Genomic DNA, 14476 nt, shown 5'->3' with positions numbered 1-14476 from the left:
TTTTGCTGCCTGAGGCAAAGGACAAGATGGCACCCAATCCACACAGAGGAGCTGACTGGATGGGCAAGCGAGCCTTACTTGAGCACTGGTGACGGGCCAGCATCTTCCACTGCACCTGAAGGCTCACTCAGGGGGTGCCAGGCAGGCCACAGGGTCCACAAGAGCACCCCCAACACCTCACTGCTGCCCGCTCACTGCTCTGCTTGACACCTGCTCACCGCCCACTCTAGCAAATCCTGCATGTAAGTTCAAATTTACTATCCTTTCTTTCCCCTCAAACACCGTGTCCAGTTCTGGACACCACACTTTCAGAAGGATGCAGATAAATTGGAACGAGCTCAGAGATGAGCAAAAATGACTCGAAACTAAGTCCTTTCTATCCTACAAGGAAAGATCATAGAATAGTAGAATCATAGAATAGTAGGGTTGGAAGGGGCCTACAAGGCCATCGAGTCCAGGCCAGATGGAAGGAGCTGGGTGTGTTTAGCCTTGAGGAGAGCAGACTGAGGGGGGATATGACGGTGTTCTTCAAGTGCCTAAAGGGTGGTCACACAGAAGAGGGCCGCAACCTGTTCTCTATCATCCAAGATTGTAGGACACAAAACAACGGGCTTAAGTTACAGGAAGGTGGATTTCAGTTGAACATCAGGAAAAACCTCCTAACAGTCAGACTGGCCAGACAATGGAACCAGCTGCCCAGGGAGGCGGTGGGCTCTCTTTGCTGGAGGTATTGCAGCAGGGACTGGACTGTCATCTGGCAGGGATGCTTGAAACGGGATTCCTGCACTGGGTAGGGGGTTGGACTCGATGGCCTCAGTGGCCCCTTCCAACTCGAGGATTCTGTGATCAGCAGCTCTGTGGATTCCTGGAGCCACACTCCCTTGGGACAACAAGCATGTTTTAGCCCCCAGAGCCAAAGTCTGCATGACACCGGAATTTGCTTTAGGAACTCGAGACATGAGAAGTTTTGCATTATCTCTCCTGGGCATCATCCGTAGGAGAAAACGCTACTAGATATTCCTTTTGCAGGGCCGTTTGTGAAATGTGTTGGATCTAGACTAAGTCAAGGCACAATCCTATGCATGTTTAGACAGAAAAAAAAGTCCTGCAACTCCCAGCATTCCCCAGCCAGCTATTGCTGGCTGGGGAATGCTGGGAGTTGCAGGACTTTTTTTTCCTGTCTAAACATGCATAGGATCACACCCTTAGACATGTTTTAGTCCCATCTTAATCAATGGGAAAAGTTAGTTATGACTAACTTAAGCCCCATTGATTTGACCGGGACTAACACAGTCCGGATCCAAGCCACTGCGATTTTGTGCAATGCAGAGAAAAGTCGCAACATTCACCATCCTGAATCCAGCATCTTGAGCCTTCCTGCTTCCATTTACACACACACACACACACACACACAGCGGCTAGTCCTGAAGAGGCATGAACGCGCGCGCGCACGGGCAACGCACGGCAAATTCTCCAGAGCCAGAAAGAAGCTCTAGAGGCTCAGCAGGGGCCGAAAGGAGGGGTCCTCAGAGCCTCGCACCACTTCTCCCCTTCCCCACAATGCACTGAAGGGAAAGGAGCAAGGAACCCTGTACAAACGCGTTCCACTCACCAGTGATACTGAAGCCGTTTTCGTAGCCCGGTTTCTCCAGGGCAAAGAGCCAACCGAAGAAGCCCCCAATGGGCGCCAACGGCATCAGCGACCTGGCGGCCGGCTGGGGGATGTGGCTGATGGCCGTGTAGGCCCGCCCATCGTTGCCCACGACGTAGGCATGGAGGTCGACTGGGCCGAAGCGCACGGGCGTCTGCCCCACCAGCAGGCTCCCACTCACTTTGCCATTGAGACGATGAGCTGCCCCTGCGGAGACAAGGGAAACCTTGCAACGGAGGGCCGGGCCCTCCCGACAACACCCGGCAGCGGAGATCGCAGGGGACAGGGGGTCCTTGGGAGGGCACGGGAGGACCAGGGTTTGCAGCACAGCTCAGGAGAACTTCAAGAAGACCAAACCAGCGAAAATCCCTCACGAGGCGAAAAGCCTACCGCGCATCTGAACTGGCCAGGGTCCTGCTGCATATCAGGTGGAGGGAAAGTGCTCCAGTCTGGGGACACACTGCTTCTTAAATCAAGTCACCGCCCACGGCTGAGGATCACTTCAGTCGGTTCGGTGCTCCCTGTCTCCCGGGCAGAAGCTGGGGGATCCCCCTCCACCTGAGGGCCAAATTCCTTTCCGGAGAAGGTCCCGGGGCTGCATTGCTGTGGGGGGCGGGGCCAGAGGCAAAAGGGGCAGGGCCAAAGAGCCAGGATGTTTTAGCTTAACACTCTTCCTGCCAGTAACTCAGCCTCAGGAGGGGCGTTTCAACCTTCGAGAGTGGGGGGAAATGCACAAAAGCTGGGAAATTACCCAATGATCAATGGCTGGGGAAAGGGGCGGGGCTGGGGAAAGGGGTGGGGCTGGGGAAAGGGGCGGGGCCAGGGGAAGAGGCGGGGAACCCCAGAGGGCCACACTGGAACCCCAGGAGAGCTGGATATGGCCTACATGCCCAAGCTTCCCCAGCCCCGCTCTAAGGGGATATGGGAATGTTTGAACCCACCCTTCCACACAGGACTCTTGGGTCATGAGGGAATCACTCAGGCCGGGGCCAGCCCCACCACCCCAAAAACACAAACATACGCCCCTCCTGGAGCTACACCACTGACCCAGGTGCTTCCGTGACTCAGCTGAGCGAACCTTGCAACGTACCTTCCGGTAAGCAATGCCTGCCGTTCCCGTAGAACTTGCTCTGGCAGTGGCAGCAGAACCCGGTGCTGTAATCTGTGCAGAAGGCGTGCGGGGAGCACTGGGCGTGGTGCTGCTCGCAAGTGTCCACACTGGCTGTGCTGTACGTGAAGCCTGAATGAGAAGAAGCAGCCGTTCGATCGGAGGGGATGGCTTGCCTGGCCCAGCCTGGGGCCCTCCAGATGTTCTGGATTGTATCTCCCAGCATCCCTGGCCACTGGCCATGCTGGCTGGGGCTGATGGGAGTTGAAGTCCAAAACGTCTGGAGGGCCCCAGCGTGGGGAAGACTGCTCCACGGCTTCACCGTAGCCTCTGTTGCAGAACCCGATGCTTGACTGGCAGTCTGTCCGGTTTGGGTTGCGCATCTCACCTGGCTTTCGCAGGACACGTGAAGCTGCCTCGGGCAGTCAGACCACTGGCCCATCTAGCCCGGGGTAGGCTAGCTGGTGCTCCCCAGATGTTTTGCCCTGCAAAGCCCACTATCCCTGACCAGTCTGGTCTCTCCAATCACCTGCTACTTGGGATTCCTTGAATCGGAGCTTCCAGGGGTCTGGATCTAGCATCTTCTGCACGAAACTTTGCACTGCTGAGCTAAAGCCTCTCGGCCATTCATAGGGAGTCCGGTGTTACCGTTTCCTTTTAAAATTTTAGAAAGTGCAGTGGTCATCCCTAGCAGGCTGTACAGAGGGAGATGAGAATGCAAAGCCGGGCCGTTCCAGCAGCCCTGCCGAAAGATGGCTTCATTTTTTCCTCTCCCCTTCCCATCCCTTTTTCCTTCCATGTCATGATTTTCTAGACTGTAACCTTGCAAGCAGGGACCGCCTTGTTTTATTAATTGCATGTGAGCTGCTCCAGGTGCCTTTCTGGGTGAAGAGCGAGATAAAAATATTTCATTCATTCATTCATTCATTCATTCATTCATTCATTCCATTTCTATACCACCCAATAGCCAAAGCTCTCTGGGTGGTTTACAGAGATTAAAGCCCTGAAGATGCAATATAGCAACAATATAAAACTAGTTACATACAAAAATACAACAATTCTAAACAATCCGTTATAAATCCCAGGGTCTATTAAAACCTTATCATACATTGTCATATATTCAGGAGTAAAGTCTTAACCTGGCGCTGAAAAGACCACAATGTCAGCACCAGGTGGGCCTCACTGGGGAAAGTGTTCCATAAATACAGGGGCCATCACTGAAAAGGCCCACTCCCTTGTTGCCATCCTCTGAGCCTCCCTTGGAGGAGGGCCTCAGATGATGACTGTAGTATACAGTAGGTTCATACCAGGAGATTAAATAAAGGAATTATAATTTGTTGAGTTATTATTATCACCATTTTATTATTGGTATCTCCCGTGCATCCCACATGAGGTCCTCTCTGGAGTCTGCATTCCCACTAAGACACCAGAAGTCATCAGAGGTTCGAGTGGGAGCCCCACCACCACCGCCACCTTCAGGGGATTCCTTTTCCTAAAGTAGCTCCCCCACACACGGGACCAGCGGGGCTCTTCTTATGTTCTTAAGAGGTAACTTACTGCAGTTGGGCACATGGCTGTCATTTGCATCCAAAAGCAAAGCAAAAATATGATGTGTTCACATCCAGGTCACATTTGCCCAAAGGATTGGAAATGGCGACGATTCCCATAGGTTCAGTTCACATTCAGCGCCATCTTTGGGAAACTCGGAGTGCTTTCCGTAGGGATCCCCAGGACAGCCCCCCAAATGGTGCAGCTTCTCCAAGACACAAAATCCAGCTCTTCTTGGTACAGATGTACCTCTTTTTTTCCTTTTCAGAGGAAAGCATTCAGAGCTCTGAAGCGTGTTGTTATTAAAAAGGAAATCCTAGACCCCAAACCAGTGAGAAAACAGCAACACATGGATGCAATGGCATATGGCAGGAGTGGGCAACTGTAGGCCAAGACATCTGGAGAGCCACAACTCCCATCATCCCTCACCAGAGGCTATGCTGGCTAGGGCTGATGGGACTTGTAAGCCAAAACATCTGGAGGGCCACAAGTTGCCCACATCCTTCTCCAACTTGGGGCCCTCCAGATGTGCCGGGCTGGTATTCCCGTCATTCCAGGTGGCCCAGCCATTGGGAATGATGGGAGTTGCAGTCCAGCACATCTGGAGGTCACCAGGCCGGTGCCCCATCTAGCTGGTGTCATTTATTTATTTATTTATTTATTTATTTATTTCATTTCTATACCACCCAACAGCCGAAGCTCTCTGGGCGGTTCACAAAAATTAAAACCAAACAACACACAATAAAACAATTTAAAATATATAGAACATTAAAACCACAATATAACAATACAACCACAATAAAACCTAGCAGCAGTACAGGAGTTTAAAATACAGATTTAAAACAGCAAAGATAAAAATTTAGAAAGCTAAAATGCTAAAATGCCTGGGAAAATAAAAAGGTCTTCACCTGGCGCCGAAAGGAGTACAATGTAGGCGCCAGGCGAACCTCACTAGAGAGCTCATTCCAGAGCCGGGGTGCCACAACAGAAAAAGCCCTCCTCCTAGTAGCCACCCGCCTCACTTCCTTTGGCAGGGGCTCACGGAGAAGGGCCGCTGAGGATGATCTTAAGGTCCGGGCAGGCATATATGGGAGGAGGCGATCCTTCAGATAACCTGGCCCCAAGCCGTTAAGGGCTTTAAATGTTAACACCAGCACTTTGAATCGGGCCCGGAAATGGACTGGCAGCCAGTGCAGCTGGAAAAGTACTGGCGTAATATGAGCTCGCAGGCCAGTCCCTGTTAACAATCTTGCTGCCCTATTTTGGACCAGCTGAAGTTTCCGGACCGTTTTCAAAGGCAGCCCCACGTATAACGCATTGCAGTAATCCAGACGAGAAGTTATCAGAGCATGGATAACTGTAGCTAGGCTATCTCTGTCCAGATAAGGGCGTAGTTGGTATACCAGCCTAAGCTGATAAAAAGTGCTCCGTGCCACTGAGTTCACCTGTGCCTCAAGTGACAGTTCTGGATCCAAGAGCACCCCCAAACTACGAACCTGATCCTTTAGGGGGAGTGCAACCCCCTCCAGAACAGGTTGAATATCACCTAGCTGGGCAGACAAACCACCCACTAACAGTACCTCCGTCTTGTCTGGATTGAGTTTCAGTTTATTAGCCCTCATCCAGTCCATTACCGTGCCCAGGCATTGTTTCAGAACAGCCACTGCCTCACCTGGTTTTGATGAGAAAGAGAGGTAGAGCTGGGTGTCATCCGCATATTGATGGCACCTCAGCCCACACCTCCGGATAACCTCCCCCAGAGGTTTCATGTAGATGTTAAACAGCATGGGGGATAAAATAGAGCCCTGTGGAACCCCATGGCACAATTTCCATGGCACAGAGCAATAATCCCCCAGCACCACCTTCTGGAATCGGCCATCCAAGTAGGAGCGGAACCACTGTAGTGCAGTGCCTCCAACTCCCAACCCAGACAACCTATCCAGAAGGATACCATGGTCGATGGTATCGAAAGCCACTGAGAGGTCCAGGAGAATCAACAGGGTCGCACTCCCCCTGTCCCTCTCCCGGCAGAGGTCATCCCACAGGGCGACCAAGGCAGTTTCTGTTCCAAAACCAGGCCTGAAGCCCGATTGAAATGGATCTAGATAATCAGTTTCATTCAACAGTGCCTGGAGCTGTCCTACAACCACCCGCTCAAGCACCTTGCCCAGGAAGGGGATGTTGGCCACTGGCCTATAATTGTTAACATCCTCTGGGTCAAGGTTAGGCTTTTTCAGGAGTGGCCTAATTACTGCCTCTTTTAAAGCGGCAGGCACCACTCCCTCTCTCAAGGAGGAATTTACAACCTCCTGGACCCAGCCAGACAACCCCTCCTTGTTTGATTTAATAAGCCATGAAGGGCAAGGGTCAAGCACACAAGTGGTCGATCGGACTTGGCCAAGCACCTTGTCCGCATCCTCAGGCCTCAGTAACTGAAACTCATCCAATAAAACTGGACCAGACGGTGCTCTGAACGCCTCTACCAATGGAACTGCATTAATGGTGGTGTCCAATTCATGACGAATCTGAGTGACTTTATCCTCAAAGTGCCGTGCAAACTCGTCACAGCGTGCTACCGAGGGTTCCACCGTCTCTCTCCCTGGCCCAGAATGTAACAGGCTGCGAACCACTCGGAAAAGCTCCGCTGGGCGATACTGAGAACATGCAATGCTGGTGGAAAAGAACTGCCTCTTTGCCACCCTTACCGCCACAGAGTAGGCTCGATAATGGGCTCTTACCTGTGTTCGCTCAGACTCAGCACGAGTTTTCCTCCACCTGCGTTCTAGCCGTCTCCCCTCTTGCTTCATTGCCCTCAGCTCAGGTATATACCAAGGAGCTGGCCGGGCTCTGCTCAGAGGGAGAGGGCGCTTGGGCGCGATCGTGTCAACCGCCCATGTCATCTCTGCATTCCACAGAGCGACCTCGGCTTCGACAGGAGCACCAGCTGGGAGAGAGTGACCCCTCCCAGTTCCCCCACCCAGGTCTCAGTAATACATGCCAGGTCAGCCCCCTCATCCACAATCAAGTCATGGATGAGGGAGGTCTTATTTTGGGCCGACCTGGCATTCAGCAGCAGCACCACCAGACCCGAAGGCAGACTGGTAAGGCTGCCAGGAACCATCAAGTTGGGGGAAGAACCAGAAGAGGGGACAGCTGTAAGGTGTCTAGCCCCTCTTCTCCTCAGCTGGCCTGTTAATCCCCCAACGCCATACCTTCCCCTGCCCGTGACCACAGTTATGGTGGCACCTCCCCCACCCCCTGAGTTGCCCAACAGTCCTCCCAGGCACATATTAAAATGTTAGGATATAAAATGCACAACAGTTTAAAAGAATATAAAAGAGATAAAAGAGAACAGCAGCTAAGAAGGAGCAGATAGTCCACTTTTGCCCCTTCCCCTTGTCTTTAAAGCTGCTGCCCTCCACTGCTGCTATTTGCTGCTGGTATTGTGGCTGCTGGTGTCTCTGGAGAGGCAGGTGGGTAGATCTTCAGATCCTACGCGACTCCAAGTGTGACGCTAAGTGCGCACTTAGCGTCGCACTTGGCGCGATGACGAGGAGCATGCTAAGGCGCTGCCTCTGGCAGCCCCGCCTTAAGTACCTGTGGGCGGGGGCAGAAACAGGCCCAGGCTCAGGATCCACCTGGTGCAGCTGCTGGCTGGTCCTCCTTCCCCAGGCTCCTTCCCATGTTCAAATGAAGTTGCCTCGCCTACATGCACAACACTGGAACGCCAAGCAGAGCAGAATCCAGCTGCAAGGGTGAGTCACTGGAACAGGCTCTAGGGAAAAACATCTCTCAGGCGCTGAAGCAGCCGCTCAGGATGCTGGTCCATTTCCAAGCATGAGTCAAAAGTGCCAGTCATTCCCTAGAAGGTCCAAAGGAGCTTGACCCAGGCTAATTTGAGGGGTCGTCTTCTCCCCCTTCCCTCCTTCCTTGGAAGCCCACTGCTGGAAGCAAGGCAGCACACGGCCATCCCAGTTGGAACTCCTCCCCCAGAGAAGCTGGCCGAAGCCAACCCGGATGGCTTTTTGGCGCCAGGCAAAGTTTTTTATAAAAAGAAGGAAAACGCTGCATTCCAGGGATTCCAGCACATTTTACAGCTAGTTCTAGTATTGTCGTGGGCTCTGGAGATTTTTTTTAACTGCTATTTCTGTGATGTTTATACTTTTTAATGCTTTTGTGGAATTTTATTGTACTAGTTGCTTTAGAGCAGGGGTGTTGAACCTGAGGCCCGTGGGCCAAATGCAGTCCACCTGGGTTCCCAATCTGGCCTCCAGGGTTCCCCAGGAGGCCATGCCCACTTCCCCTGGCCTCGCCCCCTTTCCCCTGCCTGCCAGTGGTTGGGCTGTTCCCCACCTTTTGCACAATTTCTCCCCCATTCCAAAAGGTTGAAATGCCTCTCCTGCTCTAGCCTGCTGGGAGCTTGAGAACCGCCCATTCCCCACACCCCTGCGGGGGGCTTCAGACTCAGGTAAATAGTAAAAACCCAGTTGGCTTACTGAGCCCTTTTGCCCTTTATCAGGCTAGGCCAAGTGTGTACCTTGGCTGGACCCAACGGCAGACGGCTAAACCCAAATGCACCAGTACACAGTAGCAGCAAGGGTTCCACAAACCTGTGTTGATGGATGCTACCAAAGGCACCTGAGTGTTGGGGTGGTCAAGGCAGCCAGATCCTATGGCACCGATATTGCCCCAGCTATATTGCCTATCCTGCACTTATACTGGTGCATTGCCAAGCCCAATCTGAACAGCTGGTTCTGGCCTTTAAAGCCTGGCATGGTTTGGGACCAAATTACTTGAAGGGCCACCTTCAGCTGTTTCCACCTGCCCATGCTTTAAGATCAGTAAAAGAGGCCCGTCTCACTTGCCCACGTTTGAGGGCACGTAAATGGTCAAGTACATGAGAGAGGGTCTTTCTGTGTATTTTCTCTCCGGAAATGACAAGAGTTGAAGAGGCCCAAAGAAAAAATCCCAGAGTGCACATTCGGGAGCGGGTAAACAGCGTCCCTCCCTCCCCCATGGTGCCAGGATCTAGAGTGGCCTCCCCACAATCCGTGACTGGCAGGGAACATCCAGTTCATGTTCAGCATCATTACCATGCCCTGAGCGAATGTGTTATTTCCCCAGAAAGCAATTAATTCACCCATGTTCGCTCAGACGAGAGTTCTCCTTGCACACAAAATCTCATCCTACGCGCGCGTGTGCGCATGCGCAATATCGAAGGGCCACACGGGAGCTGTGGCTTGTAACCCCACAGCATGGCTTGATGTCATGCGTCACCACATCCTGTATCCCCTTCCTGACCGGCTGCTTCCATGTGGCCTGTCTACGTAATGTTTACTCGCTGTTGTCACCGACACGGAGGAGAAAGACAAACGGCACCTGAGTCCCCCCGCTCTTCCTCGTGGCACCAGAGCTGCAGCGGAAGCAGCACTGGCTCATTCAAGGGGGCACCATTTGGATGCAGACTGCACATGCTCCGAAGCCCAAAATGCATTCCAAACTTAAGAGCAAATTTGTAGTACAGTGACCCAGGCTTGCCACAACGGTGAGCATTACGAATGGATGCGTTTCAGCAAACAAGCCAGCTCATTATAAAATTCGGCTCGTCCCTGATTTTAATTGTTCAGCCTCCACACACACACTCCTCCTGAAATCATTCAAAGTTGCCTTCCCCAACCTGGCGTCCTCCAGGTGTGTTGGACTACAACTCCCAGCATCCCCCAGATACTGGGGGTTGTAGTCCAACACAGCTGGAGGGCACCAGGCAAAGAAATGACTCTCCACTCCACACACACATACACACACACACACACTTCAATCTCCTCTCCTGATTCAGGACTAGAGGAGCAACTCCAAAGCACAGCACACCAAGCTAATTTCCTTATGGGTTTCCGGGATAAGATGAGTCAGCATGGATAGAGCTTGACGGGACTGTTTGTGTCTTGAAAGGACAGAGCACTTCTGAACATGCGCACAGAACCTTTTCTTTCCCTGCCCTGTTACTCGACTCCACTCCTGTTTCGTGTTGGTCTGGCTTTCTAGACTTGTCATTTCATCTTTCATATCATAAGGAGAGCCTTAATGGAACACAACAGAGGTCCCTCTCACCCAGCATTCTGTTTCCAGCTTGGGCAGGCTAGCTGCTTCTCCTCTGGGAAGGCCACCAGCACGGCTGCCCGGAAAACAACTGGTAACCAGTGCAACTCCTTCAGCACTGGAGTGATGTGATCTCGCTGGCGGCTGCCTTTAATCAGGCAAGCCGCCGCGTTCTGTACCAGCTGCAGTTTCCGAACCGTCTTCAAGGGTAACCCCATGTAGAGCGCATTACAGTAGTCTAAACGAGAGGAGGCCAGGGCATGTACTACCAATGGCAGCAGATGGTCAGGAAGGAAGGGGCGCAGCCGCCGTATCAGATGGAGTTGATACAGCGCTGTCCGGCTCACAGCTGACACCTGAGCCTCCATGGACAGCTGGGAGTCCAAAATGACCCCCAGGCTGCAGACCTGGTCTTTCAAGGGTAGCCATACCCCATTCAACACCAGGTCAACATCCCTCAGCCTCCTCTTGTCTCCCACCAAAAGTACCTCGGTCTTGTCAGGGTTCAGCTTCAGCCTATTCCTCCCCATCCAGCCACTCACCGTCTCCAGACATTTGGACAGGGATTCTACGTCCAACCTTGGTGAAGATTTAAACGAGAGGTAGAGCTGAGTGTCATCCGCATATTGATGACACTGCACCCCAAACCTCCTGATGATAGCCCCCAGCGGCTTCACATAGATGTTAAATAGCATCGGGGAGAGGATGGAACCCTGTGGCACCCCACAAGTAAGTGGCCACGGGTCCGAAACCTCCTCTCCCAGTGCTACCCTCTGGTACCTGTCGGAGAGGAAGGACCGGAACCACCGCAATACGGTGTCTCCAATGCCCAGCCCCTCCAGGCGGTCCAGGAGGATACCGTGGTCAACGGTATCGAAAGCCGCTGAGAGGTCGAGGAGAACAAGGAAGGAGCATTCACCCCTATCCAGAGCCCCCCTCATATCATCTACCAAGGCGACCAAGGCCGTTTCTGTCCCATGCCGAAGCCTGAAGCCCGACTGAAATGGGTCTAGATAATCAGTTTCTTCCAAGTGTGCCTTCAACTGCACCGCCACCACCCGCTCAATCACCTTGCCCAAAAGTGGCAGATTTGAGACTGGGTGAAAGTTGTTCAGAACTTGAGGATCCAAGGAGGGCTTCTTTAAGAGCGGTCTTATCACTGCCTCCTTGAGGGCTGATGGCATCACTCCCTCCTCAAGGGAGGCGTTCACCACCGCCTTGATCCCCTCACCCAGTCTCTCTCTGCAGCCCATAATGAGCCAAGATGGGCAAGGATCAAGTAAGCAGGTGGTCGGCCGTACAGATGAAAGCACCTTGTCCACTTCATCAGGAGGAAGAAGCTGGAACCGATCCCACAAAACCGGTTTGCCACAGGCGCCTCCTGCTCACTAACTGTATCCACAGCGTGCGGAGTAACACACCTAATCCGGTCAATTTTATCTGCAAAGTGCCTTGCCAAGGCCTCACAGGAGGCCTTAGAATGCTCCAGTGGTTCCGGAGCCACAGGACCGACCAGGCTCCGGACCACTTGGAACAGCCTCCTGGGGCAGCACTCTGCAGACGCGATGGAGGCAGCATCGTATCCCTTCTTTGCTGCCTTCACCGCCACGTGACAGGCCGCAGATGCAGCTCTAGCCCGCGTCTGAACATGCAGCCTCCTCTGTTATCCCATTAGCACACATGCGCATACTTTCAATCTACATGCATGTGCACTCATGCGCTCCCGTCAATCACCAGATGTTGTGGTGCCAGGGCCAGCTAGTTAATTTTATTTATTTATTTATTTATTTATTGCATTTATACCCCGCCTTTCTCCCTCTCGCAAGGAACCCAAGGCGGCTGACATTATCCTCCTCCTCACCGTTGTATCCTCACAACAACAACCCTGTGAGGTAGGCTGGGCTGAGAGTCCGTGACTGGCCCAAAGTCACCCAGTGAGCTTCCATGGCCGAGTGGGGACTAGAACCCGGATCTCCCGGCTCCCAGTCCGTCACTCTCACCACTACACTACACTGGCTCTAGTTAATACTGTCTCCGCTAATTAGTGTAACTTCTCTGACCCCGAATATGGCCCAGTTCAAACAGGGTGGGGGGAGGGGTAGCACGATGGCCACTAGAAACCCTGCTTCCCTGTGGATGGGGCTCCCGCAGTTGCCGTCCCAACTACGAACAGTAAACCACATGCTAACTGTGGAACATCTCCTTGCGGGCAGCAGAAGGTCTCACTGCCGGTGTGGAAAAAATGTACCTATCAATAGTCTGGAGCACAATTCGCTAAGAAGCAAAGTGAGCCATGGCTCAGCGGTAGAGCCCGTGCTTGGCATGCAAAAGGTCCCAGGTTCGATCCCCAGTGGCATCTCCAGGCAGGGCTAGGAAGGAATCCTGCCTGAAGCCCCGGAGAGCCGCTGCTGCCAGTCAGTGTCGACAGTACTGGGCTAGATGGACCCAGGATAAGGCAGCTTCCTCTGTTCCTGGGTTGCAAAGGGTTTATTCATAGGACTCTATGGGGTGGGATACATGCAATTATTAATTTAGCTGCCTAAGGAGTTTCCAACGACTGTGGTTCAGAGAATGAGGTCTAGCATGTTAAGAAGTCTCGGAGACTTACCATCTGGGTTAAAACTGATGTCCTCGTCTACACCTACGACCCGTCTCCGGTGGCTGAAAGGAGGGGCATTTTCTGGGAAGCTTTCCAGGACAGCCTCACCCTCTGGGTAGACAGGAAAGCTTTCCATTTCCGAAGGGGCACCCCTATCTTCTTCCTGGGGGGGCAAGGCACCCTCGTGGCCTGGCCGCCTCAGCAGGATGGCCGTGACCGCCTCAATCGGACTCTCGTAAACCAACGGCAAGGACGGGGTTGGAGCGCTGTCTTCTGATACAGAAGATGCTGCGGACGGCACTTCCTCCACTGGGTACAGGAGGATGGAATCCAAGTCAGGGTAAGGCGGCAGAAGGCTCGAGGCCGGATAGTGCAAGGGGGACCCCCGCTCCAGATCCAGCTGGGCACCGGACTGCCTTGGCTCGTTGTAACCAAGTTGGTCATCGGGGTCGAACGAGCTGCCGGGTCTCACTTCCGGGCCAGGCACTGGCTCGGTGGGTGCAATGGGCAAGTACTCAAAGTCGTCCTCAGTCCCATCATAGAAAGAGTCTCCGTACTCAAGGTTGGAATCGGGGTATTCAGCCTCCAGGATGTTGTGATCAACAGAGCCGCTCTCCGGCGTTCTTGGAGAAGGCGGGGGGCTCTTGCCAAGCGTGGCTGGCATCACGCTGTCCAGTGGGGCGGCACTGCCAATATGGAAGACCCACACACCAGGGATCCCCACGTTGCTTGCCCTAAATTAAGAAGGAAATAAGGGTTAAACCTGCGGTGGCTACTGAGTGGCAACCACCTTTCACATTAAAAAAAAAAAAAAAACAGTGGAGGCCGGTGGCTCCGATGTCAGTGGGCAGTGAATCTGCTCTGGGTTTGAATCAGAACTAGTCAGAACTCCAAAGGAGTGCTTTGCACCTCGGAGAGCTCCTTTAGATTTCTGACTGGTCCTGACTGAAACCCAGAATGGGTTCACCACCCCACTGCCATCACTGAGTGACTTTGGGCCAGTCACTGCCTCTCAGCCTAAGCTACCTCACAGGGTTGTTGTGTGGATAAAATGAAGAAAAGGAGGACTATGTAAGCACCCCTGGATTCCTTGCAAGGTGAAAAAGGTGGGATATAAACATAATAATAAATGTAATGAATTAATAATGAATGAATTAATAATACAGTGTCACTAATTCAGATTCCATGGAACTTCACAAAGTAACGTACCTAAGTGGGGAAAGCAGAGCCCTGCCCCAAGGAGTTTACAATCGTCTAAATTTTGGCAGTGGACGAAGACAGCTAGGGACAAAAGATTAACAAGGGATAGTTGTGAGCAAATGCAGAAGAGGCATCAGAGGAGGTCCGTGACTGGATCAGACCAAAGGCCTGTCTAGTCCAGCATTCTGTTTCCCACTGTGGCCACCCAGATGCCCCTGGGAAGCCCAGACTAGCCATGAGCAAAATAGCCCCTCCTGCTGCTGTTCCCCTGCAA

At 52.8% G+C, this 14476-nt stretch overlaps 1 protein-coding gene across 2 annotated transcripts in view; it reads right to left on the bottom strand.

The window, feature by feature from the left end:
- NID2 (nidogen 2) overlaps positions 1-14476 on the bottom strand; it is a 69265-nt gene that overhangs the window by 37146 nt on the left and 17643 nt on the right. For both annotated transcript variants that reach the window (XM_084834882.1, XM_084834871.1), the window contains exons 4-6: positions 13012-13736; positions 2742-2891; positions 1613-1858 (exon numbers count right to left, since the gene is read on the bottom strand). In XM_084834882.1, coding sequence (XP_084691008.1) covers positions 1613-1858; positions 2742-2891; positions 13012-13736 — 1121 coding nt within the window. The remainder of the gene's footprint in view (positions 1-1612; positions 1859-2741; positions 2892-13011; positions 13737-14476) is intronic.

This window comes from Heloderma suspectum, chromosome 1 (assembly GCF_057233095.1).
Source record: "Heloderma suspectum isolate Gila_16-S chromosome 1, 16-S_ref, whole genome shotgun sequence".
NCBI classification, from domain to species: domain Eukaryota; kingdom Metazoa; phylum Chordata; class Lepidosauria; order Squamata; family Helodermatidae; genus Heloderma; species Heloderma suspectum.
This window is presented reverse-complemented; position numbering and strand designations above follow the sequence as displayed.